Raw genomic sequence first — 17,342 nt, 5'->3', positions numbered from 1 at the left:
AGATAGAGTCACCTATTTGACTTTTTTTTTGTCTTTTCAGAAAGGTTCTCTTGGCAATTTGTCTTCTTGTCATCTCTTCTTCAGGTTTGATGGCTTACAGAGATCTTTCTACTAGTTAATAGATTTTTTTAACCCATATGATGAAGATAAACTGTCAAAGAAGAAGGAGAAGCTGCAATGTCCCAGGGTTCTTTTCAACTTCCTTTTCTCACTTCCTTTTTCCCTTCAAAAGAAAATTGTAAAATCTCTGCTGGAAAGTATAAAAAGACATCTTGCTTTCTCTTTCATAAGATATATATATATATATATATATATATATATATATATATATATACACACACACACATATATACACATATACATAGATATATACACACAATATATATATACACACACATATATATATATATATACACACACATATATATTTCTAGGCATCTTGATCACTGGGAAAACTCATTTTAATTTTCCTCTTCTCATTGGGTTTTCTTTTTAGGCCCAAAGAATGTATTTTCATTAAACATTTGATGGCAATTATTTTTTGCTACCTTTATTTTAAATCACTTTCATTTCCAAATATATTCCTACATCTTCCCTATGTGAGTCTTAACTTGTAGAATTTTAAAAAATTATTTAAAAAGAGAGAAAAGAAGAAAGCAGGTCAGCAAAACCCATCAACCTATCAACCATACAATCTGCAATATTCTACACTCGAGTCCCCAAGATCTGCAAAAAAAAAAAAAAAGGAATAGAAGTAAAAATTTCCAAACATTGCTTAGCTCAGTGTTGGGAATGTAGCCAGCATTCACTAACTTATTAAATGGTTGTTGAGTTCTCCAGATTGAAGCTTAGTTATTAAAATTATAAAATACCAGAATTTCTTTGTATTTTCTTTTTGATTGTTGTTCTTTCCACTTACATTATTGTAGTCAATGTATATATTGTTTTGTTGGTTCTGCTTACTCCACTTTATAATGGTTCATCCATGTTTCCATGTTTCTCTAAATCCTTTCTAATCCTCATTTCTTACACAGCAGCAATATTCTATTATATTTTATTAGCCAGTTAGTAAACATTTATTAAGTGCTTAATACGTGCCAAGCACTGTGCTCGGTAATAGGGATACAAAGAAAGGCAAAAGAGGAAAAGAATTCAGGAGAGATATTAGTGACATAATCTATATCTATCCAGCTGTACCTGTATCTCTAGCTATATATTGACTGTATATCTATTCTAGTGTGTGTACTCTCTCAATCTCTGTCTCCTTGTTTCTCTCTATCTCTTTCTCTCTCTGTCTCTGTCTCTCTTCCCCTGTGTGTGTGTCTATCTCTCTGTTTCTCTGTCTCTGCCTCCCTCCCTCCCCCATTTGATATATGCATATCTATCCTGTGTCTATGTGAAATATTTGCATAGTGATGATAAATAAACCCAAGAGAGTTGATAATATTACCAAGAGAGATAGCACAGAAGAATAAAACCCAGGACAGAGCCTTGTGCAGACACCATTATTGAAGATGACCTGAATGAAGAACCATTAGCCTAAGGGGTAGCCAGACAGATAGGAGGAAAACCAGAAGAGGGTAGTGTTACAAAAACCCAGAATGGACAGAATGTCCAGGAGGAGAGGGTCATTTATAATGTCAAAGCTGCAAATAGATCAAAAAGAGTAAAAAACAAACAAACAAAAAAGACATTAGATTTGACAATTCGCAGTGGATAGAGCACCGGCCCTGGATTCAGGAGCACCTGATTTCAATTCCGACCTCAGACACTTGACACTTACTAACTGTGTGACCCTGGGCAAGTCACTTAACCCCAGTTGCCTCACCAAAAAAAAAAAAAAAAAGATTTGACAATTGACAGAATACTGATGACTTTGGAAAGTGTAGTTTTAATAGAATGATGAGGTCAGAGGCCACATTATAAAAGGTTTTAGAAGAGAGTAGTAGGAAAGGAAATAGAACTATCTAATAGAGATGACTTTTCAAGAATTTTAGTCAAATCCACCTCTAGAGAGAGAATTGATCATTACTGAATGCATATTAAAGCACATTGTTTTTCACTTTATTTACTTATTTAGTTTTGCAGTGTGACTAATGTAGAATTATTTTATGTCACTTTACATGCATAATTAGTATTTTACTTCTTGCCTTCTCAATGGGTGGGGAATGGACTGGAGGGAGGCAGAGAAGTTGGAACTAAATTAAAATATTTTTTTTTTTGTGAGGCAATTGGGGTTAAGTGACTTGCCTGGGGTCACACAGCTAGTAAGTGTTAAGTGTCTGAGGCTGGATTTGAACTCAGGTCCTACTGACTCCAGGACCGGTGCTCAATCCACTGTGCCACCTAGCTGCCCCACTAAAATTTTTTTTTAAAGTATGATTATTAAAAAATAAAAATTATAAATGAAAAAAGGAACTTTAGTCAAGAAGAAGAGTAGAGACTGAAAATGGTAGATGATACTGTTTAAAAGATGTAAGGTTTTTTGTTTTGCTTTGTTTTAAGATGGAGGTGTCTGGTAAGAGTAGTTAGCCAGGAAAGAACTAATAGATAAGGAGAGATATGAGAGATTAAAGATTAGAGGGGGGGATGGTAGAAGGGGAAATCTGCTGGAGAAAGTAAGAGGGGATGGGATCAAGGTTACATGTAGATTTCCACCTAGCATTATCTATTTCTTCATATAAGACAGGGAAGAAGAGAATAGTGAGGGAAATATTTGAGGGATGTGATTTGAGTAACAGAGGAAAAAAGGGAGTTCTTGGTGAATGGCTTCATTATTTTTCAGTGAAGTTTGAAACTTCACTTGTGGGATGATGGCAGAATCAAGAATTTGGCAATTTATGTTGTTTGTCTTTGACTTTCTTATTTATTTATTTTTTGCAGGGCAATGAGGGTTAAGTGACTCTTCCAGGGTCGTACAGATAGTGTCAAGTGTCTGAGGCTGGATTTGAACTCAGGTCCTCCTGAATCCAGGGCCAGTGCTTTAGCCATGTGTCACCTAGCTGCCACTTGTCCTTGACTTTCTTTTTTTTTTCTTTTTCTATTTTTTTTTCATAGTAATGAGAATTAAGTGACTTGCCCAGGGTCACACAGCTAGTAAGCGTCAAGTATGTGAGGTCAGATTTGAACTCAGGTCTTCCTGAAATCAGGGTCAGCACTTTATCTACTGTGCCACCTAGCTGCCCTACCCTCTGTCCTTGACTTTCAAAGAGGACCAATGATATCACAAGGTGATAACTTGACCTTAGTATGAACTGGATTCAAAGTCATTAGTCCCATTTTCTCTTCCAGAGTCATCTCCAAGTCCAGTGGCAAGACAAAAGTCAGGATGACTAGTGATGGCCTGAATAACTTTGGCATCTTTGATGTTTGACCAAGCTCTAAGCTCTCCACAAAGTCTGTTCCAGCCACCTTTATGGCCCCTGGAAGAAATTGTACTCATCTGCCCATTCCACTAGGAATGTCTTCATATGCTGGAGGTAAATACCACCCTAACTCACTGAACGAGTTCGAGGTCTGTCAATTACCCTTGACCTGGTTTAGCAAGGGTCACAATGTAGCTGATATAGAAAGAATGGATACTTCATTTTAACTGAGCTGATTGAGGAACTGGAAGGTTAGAATATTTGAGGAAGCATCATGTATAAAGAATTCCTCTAGTATGAGTACAGTAATTGTGGAGAGAAAGGCTGTGAGCTAGTTGTTGAGCTCGTTAAGGAAGGAAGGAGAATGTTTTGAAGGTCAATAAAGGCCAGTAGTTCCTGGATTAAGTCATACATTCAAATAGTATGAACCCCAAAGGAGAGAAGACTAGTATAGAAGTAGCATTGAGTAATAAGGTGTATTCCAACTCCACACCACCACCAATCAGTTCAGCTTATGAATGAAAGTAAACCCAGTACTGGAAAAGGTACCCAGGAAAAGCAGTATTATCAGCTTCCAGGTCTTAGTGAGTGCTGATACATGGAAGTGAAGAATAAGGAGAAGGTTTAAGATAAGCAAATTTCTTTCCTGCTTCTCTTAACTATCTGATCATTTCTTTTGAGTCTTCTTTTCTGGGTCTTCAACCAGGTCACAACCACTGACTGTGGGTGTCCCTGAAAGATCCATCCTGGTCCCTCTTCTTCAACTAAACTACCATCAGTTTCTCTGGTTTCAATTATCATCTCTATACTGATGATTCTCAAATCTATTCATATAGCCCTAAATTCTGTCCTAATCACCAGATTCCTATTCCAAATGCCCTACTAGACATCTTAAGCTAGACATATCAAACTCAGAACGTCCAAAAACCGAACTTACGATTTTTCTGCCAAAATCCTTTACTCTGCCTAACTTCCCTATTATTATTGAGGGTTGCAGTTGCACCATCCTCTCAGGCACCCAGTCTTTCAATCTAGGTGTCATTCTAAAAATTTTACTCACTATCACCCACATATCCAAATAGTTGCCAAGAACTACCTGTTCTTCCTTAATAACATGTTTCCCTTCTCTCCTCTACTACCGAAAGCACTGTGGTGAAAATCTAAGCACTCCATACCTGGACTATTTCAATAGCCTACTGATTAGGTTCACTACCTTGAGCCCCTCTATCCTAGCGCATTCCTCACTGAGTTGTCCTTCCCAGTGTAGATCTGACCAGGTCACTAATCCAATTCAATAAACTCCCTATCACCTCTTGGCTTATTAGGACCCCCATTATCTGACCCATTCTTCTCCAAGATTTAATCCAGTGAAAGTTGTTCTCAGTCCTCCCACACAACATTCTTATCTCCTGACTCTAGGCATTTTCAAGGGCTCTCCCCCAGGCCTGAAACTTTCTCTACCCTGGTTTTCTTCATGACTCAGCTAAAATCGGATCTTTTACCATAAGCCTTTTCTAGTCCTCCTTAATCTGAATGCCTTTCCCTTATTTGCCCTGCATATAACCTATTTCTACATAGTTCTTTTCATGTAGTTTTCCCTATGAAAACACATTGAACATAGGGACTGTTTTGATTGTTGTTATTTTTATTTCTTCCTTTTCTTGAATTGCCATGGTTTAGCACAGTACCCTGAGCAAGGCATGTGCTTAATATATGTTCATTAACTTGACAACTTATTTATGGACCAGGCATTGCAGCAAACAATTTATTTAGCTATTCTCCATTGAAATGCCTCTTCTTTAAAGTTGTTTTGTTTTGTTTTGCTACCACAAAAAAAAAAGTACTACTATGAATATTTTGGTGAATATAGGACTTTATTTCTGTCTTTGACCTCCTTTGGGTATATGCTGAGCTGTGAGATCTCAGGGCCAAAAACTATGGAAATTTTAGGATGTTTTTTCATAATTCCAAATTGTTTTTCAAAACCGATGTGTCAATTCACAGTTAAACTCATTATAGATATTACTGTGCCTGTATTTCTATAGGACTTTCAGTATTGAATTCCTCCGTCTTTTGTCTTTGCCAATTTTCAAGTGAAATCACAGTGGTTTTCTTTTTTTTTTTAATTTGCATATCTCTTTACTATTAGTAATTTGGAGCAAGCTTCCAAATGAACTTTTATAGTTTGGCATTATTTGTTAACATTGTTTGGCTTAAATCTATATAATATACTGATTTCTTGTTTGTTTATTACTATTTAGAGACCTTTAACAACTGACTTTATCACAAATAACTTCAGAAAGTTTTAAGTGATCATATACTTTACATTAGACCAGAACATCTTCTACTTCAGATTAAAAGTAAGTATGCTCAATAGTAATTCCCATACAACTCTAATTTCCTTAAATTAACCCAACATTGCAAACCTAAACATTAGCTAAAAAAACCTTCTTGAATACTTTTTTTCAATCTGTGACAACACTTGGGAAAATAAATTCCACACCTGCTATGTAATCTGATACTTCTTTTTATTTAACCTAAACTTTCTTATTTTCAAATTCGGAGGTAGAATTAATATTCCTTTTCTCATTTTAGAAATGTAGCAGGCGCAGGTAGGAGGCACAGTGGATAAACCACTGGCCTTCGATTCAGGAGGACCTGGGTTCAAACTGGGCCTTAGATACCTGACACTTACTAGCTGTGTGACCCTAGGCAAGACACTTAACCCCAATTGCCTCACCAAAAAACAAACAAAACAAATGAAATATACCTGAGTTTCCCCCATTATACTCATTACAGTGGTTGAATATAAGAATTTCCCTTAACCTTTCTAGGTCTTAAGTACTTCCTCTGAAAAATAAAAATAATGATAATAACAATATCGCTAACATTTAACACACAATTTTGCAATAAGAAATAAATGAAATAATGAGTATAAAATCCTTCATAAAATTTAATGTGCTATGTAATAAATATTGTTTTTTCTATAAAAAACCCACTGAATGCATATGAATAGAATACGTTGGAACATAATATTTTTAGACTTTATTTGTTGAAGGGGCAAAGGCAAGCTATTTTTTTTTTTAGGAGTGAATTTTTTGTTGTATCTCTTTCTCATTAATGAGCTTGAAATTTCATGACAAAAAAACAGGTTGTGAAAGTTACAAGTCTCCCTGAGGAACTTTTAAGATAAAATGGTATGAAAGTAAATTTTAAAATAGAAAAGAAGGTATCAGGAGGGTAACAAAATAATTATAGGAAAACAGAATGAAGAAATCACAACCCCTTCTCCCACCCCATGCCTTCCTCCAATTACATCCAAAAAGGTCCAAAAATTTAAAATTATGACTCCTCTGGTACAGATAGAAAATAAATTGTTTCCGATTTGTGGAATTGCTATGTTATTCACTAATAATGTATATCTTATCTCTCTTTAAGAATTTCTATTCTTCCTTATTGCAGATATAATTTCTATATCTTTTTCCACCTGGAATTTCTCTACTTTCTCTTGATTATCTGGGGATAAGGAAGCAAATGCAATCCAACAACAGTCCTGAATGCTACCCTCCATTCAATAAACACCTCACAATAAACCTGAGGGACAAAGACTAGGAAAATAGACTGAAACCTGCTTATAATGCCTTCTGTACTAGAAAGCTAACAATTTCAAATACCAGATTTTTAAACTAGAAAAAAATGAAATGTAAAATTAAATATGGTGGGTATTGGGTGTATTAAGGGAGACAGTAAAATAGATTATACTTTTCAACTGAAATTTATTCCCTTAGAAGATGATGGATCTGTCCAGTGGTCAAACAACTTAGGAAGGCACTATGGTGTGGCAGAGAAAAGCATGTAGGATAAGATATCTATGTTCACAGTTGTGACTTTTCATTTACTATGTGATTTTGGGAAAAAAACATTTAACCTCTCTAGACTCATCTATAAAATGAAAATAATGCTTGCAACTTGACAAGGTTGTTATGAGGAACAAACTTGGCCAATCTAAAAGAAGTGAATATTCTATCATTAAATATATATGTGGGTATCTTGTCATTTACAATAAGTATGTTCCTGGAAATTTGTATATGGATTCTTGCAATTGAAATCAAGTTTAAACTGTATTGGTAAAATGTTGTTTAAGGTAAAACTAGAATAACTCCATATGGGTGTATATCAACTCACATATTTGCATACACATGTAAGCCTATAGGAAAGATGCATCATAAACATATGTATACATGAATTATTCAAAAACATGCATATTAGAAGTAGGAGGCCTTGGTCAAGCAACAATTAAGAAAAGATTGAAAAGGGACCATTAGATAATGCACTTTTCAGCTATAGCAGTGGAGGATATACCCAGAGCATCACAAAATATTTGTATACCATGTATAAATATGTGAATGATGTGGCATGAGCAATAATTTTTAAATTTTTTCATTTTGTGTTAGTAATGGTCATGAATATATACTTTAACTGATGCTATGTTGGCTCAAAATATATGGCTTTGACCTAATGAAATCTGTTTGATCTGGTTTCCTTATCTTCAATCAGTTCTCTTCAGTTCAGTGCTGGATTTCATACCATAGACAGAAGTTTTCTTCCTCTCTATTGTTCTGTTTTGAATTCTGTGATTTTCAAGGCTTGACATTAACCAAAGAAAATATGCAAAACTCAGTTTCTGAAGTGTGCTTTAGTGACTGATAGCTCTGTTGCAGTGGCTGTTAGTATGGGACAGTTGAGTATTCAAGGATTATTCAATATCATAATTTTAAAAGTTTGAGTTAAATTGAATCATAAATGAAACTGTAGTGAAAACTGAAAAAAACCACCACTGAACTGACAAACCATTGCTAAAAGAGGGTCTAATTAATTCTCGGGAAATAGACAAAAACATCCAGGGGGACTAGTAGCTGGAAAGAAGGTTGTTATTGATTTCTTGATATTACAATATGTGTTCTTGAAGTTTGAAGAAGATATAAGACCAATTTAAAACAAAAAAAATCTATTGTCACTGTGAACAAAAGAAAATTCTTTCTCTGGGAAAGATAGTACAAAGAATTATTAAAGTAATAAATTAGAATAATAGAGATTGAAAAATGTTTTTTCTATTTTACTATGATTTCATTTATTTTTCAATATGACTGATATTTTTTATTATGGTTACTGAAGAATCCTTAAATTCTTGACTGCTCCATACCAATGACCACAGCAACAGGGCTACTAGTCATTGAATTGTACACTTAAATAGCTATGACTTTTTCACATTTTACTGGAGTTACACCAGTCTTGAAAACCACAGAATTCAAAACAATTTCTGCTGATGTAAAAACCCTGTCCTGAAGAATCTTTTCATTCAAGACTATGACAAAATCATTACCAGAAAAAGTCCAGGTGAATATGTAAGATCTGGGCATCTATCTTCTTCATATTGTAATATACCCATCCCCCCAAATATTTGGGGGAATTTTCTTCATCACCATCACCATTACTACTATTATAAATAAAACTAACATTTATGTAATGCTTGCTCAGTAACAGACACTGTGAAAGTGTTTTGTTTTGTTTTTTATAATTACCTGATTTAATCATTCTAACAACACTGGGAGTTAGGTGCTATTATTTTGCCTATTTTACAGATGAGGAAACTAAGGAAGACAAAGGGTAAGTGACTTGTCACAAAGCTAAGAGTATGTGAAGTGGGATTTAAATTCAGGTCTTGTTGACTTCAGACCTAACACTTTATCCAATGGGCATCCTAGTACCCCAAAATCTTGTTTCTACTGAGCAAATGAGAAATTCTGATAAATGTAATGACATAGTGAGAAGCACAATTATTTTGCAATTATAGACATTTTTAAAAGGAGCTAGAATGCTCCAACATGACTTTGTGATATGATACATACCACTAATGATTAAGAAATTTCTCCAAGGAGTGTTGGCCTAGATTATAACCTAGGCTAGACATAGAAAACTAAACTATTAATCAATGGAGTACTTGATATACAATACCATAAAAGCATGGTTTCATAATAAAGAATTAGAAAATATCTGTCATTATCTTGTACATTCAATGCCAAATTATATAAAATAAATAAGTGCAGCAATAGTAGGTTGTGTAACATTACATGTTTTTAAGAAGCAAAAAATGGAAAGCATTATTATATAAGGCAATGAATCGAATTGTTTCCTTTGTCCCAAATAATTTCCATTCCATATCATGGAATGTATGTATGAAGTATATATGTATAAGTATATACTTATATATATATATATATATATATTCCATATGTATAAGTATACATGTATATGTATTCCATATATATTTCATCTCATTGAAAGTATGTATTAAGTATATATATAAATTTATGTGTATGCATATGTTATATGTTGTACATATATTATACTTATTTTTGTATGTATACATACATATTGCATATACATAACTATGCATATGTAAATAGTGAATAAATAGGAATGCATGCAATTATATGTAAGATATGCTCATGTATAGAGGACAGAATACTTCTGAAATGCACAAATCACCTAAGATGTTTGTTTTACCAGATTTTCTCAAAGTAGAAAACAGTTGGTTTTGAAAATCTCCTCTTTAAGAAACAAAGGAGTGGGGCAGCTAGGTAGCATAGTGGATAGAGCACCATCCCTGGATTCAGGAGAACCTGAGTTCAAATCCAGCCTCAGACACTTAACACTTACTAGCTGTGTGACCCTGGGCAAGTGACTTAACCCCAATTGCCTTGCCAAAAAAAAAAAAAAAACAAAGTAGTACAAAATTATAGGGTAATCTCCTCATTAAAGAAAAATTGGCAATTAGGCAAGTGTTTAATGTTTCTCCAATACCCCCACCCCTGCCCCATCATGACCCCACGATGGTGAGCAGCTTTGGATTTCTTCCAGATGCCTGGAAGTACCAGAAGAGAGAGAAATCTTTTGGCAAGTATAGGAAGTAACTACCCTTCCTGCTTTAAGGAAAGAGCTGAGGGAGTTCTGTAATAGAGTCCTGAGGTCTAGGAGGCCTCATGCCTAGAGTAATATGTTACTTTGAAATGTAAAATGTTTTTTTAGATTCAAATAAATCAATATTATCCTATGGACACCCTAAGCTTGTTTCATTGTTTCCTGATTCATTAGTGGGGTGAAGTAGGAGGTCAACATGTTTTCCCCTGGTGACTTTGACAACTACCCTTGGATTTGCAGTGACTCCAAAAACCACTATTGAAATCTGCTCATGTGGAAAGGACATTTTCTGTGTCATTTATTCTATATGAAATCAATCACAAGGGATGGAGGGAGAGAAGAGGGTCATTTGGCACAAATACCTAGCTTAAATGGGCCCTAAAATTTAAGAAGAAAATTGGGCAAGGATGTTGCAATTATTTCAGTAATATTCATATTAACTTTGATATTTCAGCAAACCTAGATTCTTACTATTCCCCTAATACTTAGTAAATTTTCAAAAAATATTAGAATAGTATATATTAGCTTTTTAAAAAAATAGCATTTTTTGTATTCTATTTGTTTTTACAGTTCTTTTGCCACTCCCTTTAGGACATGAAAGTGTCTCAAAATCTGGAAGTGGTCAGATTAATTTTTGAACTATGTAAGAAACCTTAGACATATGGGTTAGACATATTTAGCCCATATGGTCTATAAAGTAGTTCTAAGACTTGGATATAGGACTAAAGAATTGAATATTTTCATATGCTATATCAATGGCCTAATTAGGTATTTAATTATATTCTCATAATAAGCCACATAATGTGCTAGAAAGACAGTTGGTGTAGCCTCTACCTTCACTCTATTTATACAGAGACAACATTGTCTTCCAGATTTAGGTAACTTGATATTAATATTGAGCTAAATTCCCCTTGAACTTAAAAATTTCTCATTATACTAAGAGCCTTCGGGACAAAAAAAAAGTCACCCTTTTAGTTTATTTATTAATTTGCAAGTAGAATAATATTTCTTTTGGCACTTAAAACAGTGCTTGGCACATAGTAAGTACCTAACAAATGCTTATACATCCATTCATTAATTCATTGTATTTTAGGTTACTATAATTCCCCCGAAAGAGTTCACATTCCCAAGATAGGTAATTTACAATCCATGAATCAGTAAAGCTCCCAGGGGATCTGACTCAATACTCTACATGCATGATAAAATCCAAGACTTAGAATAGATCTTAACAATCATTTAGCCCAACCACTTGACTTGATCAAAGTCCACTGTTTTTAGTGACAGAGGTCCCCCATTTCCCAATCCAGAGCTTTCTACATGATAGCACACTGCATTCTTCATATTCTATTGAGCTATTTCAGAGACATTTTGAGCCCAAACTTCTCAAGAAGTTTCTTATTTAGACATACTTTATGGGTTCATATTCATTCATGCATGCATGCATGAATTCATTCTTTACTTATTTTCAGGTCAGCTAGTTGGTATAGTGACTAGATTCTTGAATTTGGAGTAAAAAAGACCTTGAGTTCAAATTCTGACAGACATTTCTTAACTCTGTGACTGGGCTAATCACAATATCTTTCTACCCCAGGTTCCTCATCTGTAAAATGGGAACATTAGTAGTATCTTCTTTCCAGGTAATGTTGTAAGCATCAAATAATATATGTAAATTATTTATAAACTATGTTATTAAACATTTTATAAGAAAAACACATTTACCTTGCTGATTTTATTAATAAATTAGAACAGTCCTATGTTGTAGGTGAGACAAATTGTTATTTCAGTTTTGCAAAGTACTCTTCATGCATTGATTGACTCATTAATCAATCAATCAATGATAAAGTGACCACTATATACCAGCAACTGAGCAAGGGGCCAGAGATAGAAATTCAAAAAAATGAAACAATCTCCAAGCAAAGAACTAAAACAATGGTCCCTATAGTAATTCTGTGAAGTGTTATTCTTATGACCATTTTATAGATGAAGGAACCAAAGTTTTCAGACTTCTTCAAGGTTCACAACTAATAAATTTTAGAGGGAAGAGTACAATTCCATTCCCCTCTGACTCAGTGCATTCTTGCTATTGCATGTGATGGGTCAATATCACTCAGGAGAGTGACTGAAATACCATATGATTAATTTTTCATTTGGAGGACAGCTTAGACTCTACAGAAGCAGAGGGAGAAGTTGTAATTTTCCCCAGGTAAGAAAAAAGTGAAGATGAGTTCTCCCCTCTCCTTGCCCTTCATTTTTAGCTCCAAGCATAGTTTCACTCTGATAAGAAAAGTACCTTATAAGCTTTATCCAGATGATTCTACTTCATTTTTGTTAAGGAAGCAGGCTTCTAGGGCCAATTTGCCCTTGGCAACATCTTTTTTTTTTTTTTTTTTTTTTTTTTTAGTGAGGCAATTGGGGTTAAGTGACTTGCCCAGGGTCACACAGCTAGTAAGTGTCAAGTGTCTGAGGTCAAATTTGAACTCAGGTACTCCTGAATCCAGGGCCAGTGCTCTATCTACTGAGCTACCTAGCTGCCCCCCCTTGGCAACATCTTAGGACAAAATCTCTTGTATTTAGACACACATTTTTGAAGAATCAAATATAAATGGTTAATTAACCCCCAAAGATAAAAGAATTATGAGCACCAAATTATGGGCACCAAAATTTATGAGTACCCCCTCTCAAGGGGCCAGTACTCTCTGAGGACAATTATGGATTACGATGGATTATAAAGATATTTTAATTTAAATACTAATAGCTTTAAAATACAAATATTGACTCTAGAAGCCACAAAAGGACCTCTTTTGTTAAACATCCTCTGTCCTTGCCACAGCCTGCAATTTCTAATACGTGGTCTTTGGGACCTGATTGCTACTATCAGATTAAACTCTGGGGTGGGGAGGGGTGGGATTTATTTTCTAACCTAAATACTCAGTATTGACCTTTAAAATTTGGTATTCTCCGAGGCAGAGCCAAGATGGCAGAGGAGAGGCTTGACTCCCGCAAGCTCCCAATAAACATGTCCACTCACTCCCAAATAATGCCATAAAAAACCTCCAGAGCAGCCTAACTCATATAACAACAGAGAGACTATTTTCCAGCCAAAGATGTCAACTGGGATCACCTGCTGATTGGGCTGAGAGAGGAGCTCAGCACAAGGTACATATCCAGCCTGGAACAGACCATACCTCCAGCACTTCAGAGTCTTCAAGCAGCAGCAGATTTTTCTGAGGCTCAGCTCACTGACTAGTGAAGGGGTTTGGCGGTTGGCCAGAGTGAAGTGGCTGCAGTCTCTGCCAGAGTTGGCGTGAAGTACCCTGGTTCTGAACCAGTGGGCTGACTCTAGTGAAGGCAGCCCAGTGGGGGAGGGGCACAGACATGCCAAGCTTCTGACCGTAGAGAATCAGATTTCAATCAGACATCTGCTTCTGGGTTGAGATGAGTAGGCAAAAAAACAACAACCCAGCAGACAAAAGACAGCTTCTTTGATGCTGACTGAGAGGAGCTGAACCAGGAGAACATTGTACACAGTAACAGCAACATTGTGTGATGAACAATGGTGATAGACTTAGTTGTTTTTAGCAATGCAATGCTCCAAAACAATTTCAAAGAACTTCACGATAGAAAATATTCTCAACATCCAGAAAAAAGAACTGTGGTTTATGAATGCAGATCGAACCATACTGTTTCTACTTTGGGGCTGGTTTTTTTCCCTTCTTTTTTGAGGTTTTTCCCCTGTTCTCTGACTCTTCTTTCACAATATGACTAATGCAAAAATATTTTTAATGTGATGGCACATATATAACCTACATCACATTGTTTTCTGTCTTGGGGAGGAAGGGAGGGAAGGGAGGGTGGGAGAAAAATTTGGAACTAAAAATCCTGTGAAAACAAATGTTGAAAACTATCCTTATATGTAACTGGAAAATAATAAAATACTGAACTATCAAAAAAAATTGGCATTCTCTGCAAGATATTTGTCATAATTGTGTTTAATCATTCTGTAACAAATGGTTGCCATAAATGCTATTTTCTTCTCTCGAATGGATCACTATTCAGTGAAGAAGTCATTGAGAATCTGGGAAACCCTTGCTACTTGCTACTTCCTAGGGCAAAATACCTCATTGGACCTGTTTCTCTATCTGTGAATTTAAAGTCTCTTCGATCTTTGGCCTTCCACTTTTTCTATGGTTATATGTTTTCGTAGATAATTTCTTTTAGGATATTGGTTGGCCATTATCTGTAATGGTTAATAGTGGGAATAAATAATACCAATGTCTTAGGTAGAATTGATCAGCCTAAAGTATAGAAAAAAGAAAAAGGGAAAGGAAAAAAAGGAAGGGCAAGGAGAAGGAAAAAGAAGGAAGAGAAGGAGGAGAATAAGGAGGAGGAATGAGAACAGGAGCAAAAAATATGGGAGGAAAGATGAATGCCAATAGTCCATTAATACCAACAATTTTCAGTGGCTCAAGCAGCAAAGGCTACCAAGTTTTGTCCTAGAGAATTCATGAAGATCCAAACCTTTTTTAAAGTTTTCTCACTAGTTCTATTCTACTACCTAGAAACATTTGAAGAATGTCTGTGAGCACTGACAAGTTGAATGCCCTACCATTTAGGGAACAAAGAGTTCTGTAATAACCTTTTCAGGTTTCATAGTTCCCAGTTTGGGGTTCATTAAGGTTAGTTGGCTTTTCAATTCCAGGTTTTATTTTATGACTTGGTATTTAAGAAGACTATGCCAAGGGAAGCTTATCAGTTGAAACCAAAGAAACCGGGTGATTATCTGATACTTTGTGCCACAATAGAATATTTTGTCCAACACATGACAATAGATATCACTTACTTTCTTGGCCATTTTCTTTTATAAAGGAAATGACAGGCAACAGCTGCTAAGTGAGTTGTTAGGAAAGCCACTCCAATGCTCAAGATGGTCCAAATACCTGAAATTCCAAACCAATCAAACATCAACAATCAAAGAAAAAAGATGCTAAAGAATGCTAAAAAAAGATGCTAAAAAGATGCTAAAAAAATGACTAAGTAATTTATGTCAATTCAAAGGTACCCACCATTCTGAGTAAACATGGTGTCTGGTGGTGAGGGAGGGGTAAGCTGGATATGGCATCGATTTCCTCTCCATTCTTTTTCACATCTGGAAATAAGATGAAAATCATGGGTGAAAGAAGTAACTGGACATACTTTCAAATAGGATTGTCAGAAAATTAAAAGATGAATTCTGAAAAAAAATTATCTACAAAAATAATATACTATTAAGATGACTTTGTAAAAGATGCTCAAGTTATCTAAATAGAATATTCTCAACTATTTCAAAATGCCCATGATTTTTTTCCATTGATGCCAAATGATTCCCTCCTGTATTGGACAAGAATGAGTTTAAATAAAATTTAGTCAATCAACATATATGTATCTACTATGTTACAAGCATGGTTCTAGGTCCTGGGTAGAGAAGAAGCTTACATATTATTGGGGAGATAACATGGATGTGTATAGGAATATATAAAATAAATACATGGCACTTTTAGAGGGAAGGCCACTAGCCAGTTGTAGAAGGAAAGGAAAGACTTTAGGTGGAAAACAGTGCTTTAGTTGGGTCTTGAAACAAATGAAGGTTTCTAAAAGGTGGAGGTGAGGAAGGAGTGAATTTCTGGAATAGGGCCCAGTCACTGAAAAAATGCAGAGATATAAAGCGGAATTACATGGATAAGGAAAATAGATTTAATGTCATTTAATACTAAATACTCTGCTCAGTTTGTTTCAAGTCCTTTGAGGATTTGGGATTTCATCTATATGGGCACTGACTCTATCAAGATGCATTTTGGGGTTGAGCCAAGATGGTGGGGAAAGACATTAAACACACAGAGCTCCTGATACAATTACCCCCAAAACAGTAATAAAAGAACCCCTGGAGCAGAAAACCCCACAAAAATATGGTCTGAGATTATTTTCCAGCCATAGACAGATAAAAGGGGGGGCATGCTGGGCTGCAAGTAAAATCCAACCCCATGATTGTGCAGACAGAAACCCTAGGCATGTCACATGAGAGTAACTTAACCCCCAAGGCTCTGAATCAGCTGAAGCACCAGCATCTTCTGGAACTGAGTTTGTGGTTGGGTGAGAGGGCTGAACGGCTGGCTGGAGGGGAAAGTACAGTGGTGTCAGCAGGACCTAGGGAGGAATTTGGCTGTTCCACCCCAGCAGGGAACCAGGAAGAAACCCTGAGCAGTGGGAGACCAAGGTGGGGAAGGGGCACAGGCTTGTCAAAGCTAAGTACCACAGAAGAGAAATCTTTGCTGGTTGGTTATTTAGTAAGTTGGCCAGGTGAGAGAAAAACCTTCCCTCCCTCAAACCAAAACACCTGGGACACTCTGAAGCTGGGAACAGTAGTGTAGTCTAGAAGCAGGGTACCCCAGTGAGGAGTTAAAAGTCAAGTAAAAGACGGCAAGGTGAGCAAGGAAAGAAAATTGAGAACTATAGAAAGTTTCTTTAGCCATGTGTTAAGATAATTGAAGTTGGTAGATGTCCAGGGGTCGTACTTGATTGACTTAGTAGTGTTTGAATTGGGTGTGAATGAGGAACTACTAAGTACCCACTTAAAGGTGACTAGATTTTAGCCACTAGGCAACACTGAGGTCAGTGTATTCTCAGAGGCTATGGACTACAACATCAACAGGAGACCACTCTCAGCCAATCAACTTAAAGAACCTCCCATTTCTGGGAGGAGGACAAGAAGTAGGAAGCCGATGCTGGTGAACAGAATCTGTCTCTTTTGGTTCGAGACATCAGCGTGGGGGCAGGATTTCACGAGGGCTGTTAGGAAAGCTAAGATTTCCATACTATAATGAATTTGTTTTCAATCTTTCTCTCTTCACTATCTTATTTTGTTTAATAAACACTTAAAAGCCCAAACTCTTGGTGAATTTATCAGTGATTTTAGCCAGTTTTCCCCCCCAAACTGGGGGGTGGGGGTGGGGCAGATTAGAA

General features: G+C 35.9%; 1 protein-coding gene across 1 annotated transcript in view; it reads right to left on the bottom strand.

Moving 5' to 3' along the window:
* The window catches only part of MALRD1 (MAM and LDL receptor class A domain containing 1), a 910,872-nt gene that overhangs the window by 23,290 nt on the left and 870,240 nt on the right, over window positions 1–17,342 (bottom strand). The window contains 2 exon segments of the mRNA XM_043967510.1: window positions 15,187–15,283; window positions 15,410–15,492. Of these exon segments, the coding sequence (XP_043823445.1) occupies window positions 15,187–15,283; window positions 15,410–15,492 (180 nt within the window).

The sequence above is a fragment of the Dromiciops gliroides genome, chromosome 5 (assembly GCF_019393635.1).
Source record: "Dromiciops gliroides isolate mDroGli1 chromosome 5, mDroGli1.pri, whole genome shotgun sequence".
NCBI lineage: Eukaryota > Metazoa > Chordata > Mammalia > Microbiotheria > Microbiotheriidae > Dromiciops > Dromiciops gliroides.
This window is presented reverse-complemented; position numbering and strand designations above follow the sequence as displayed.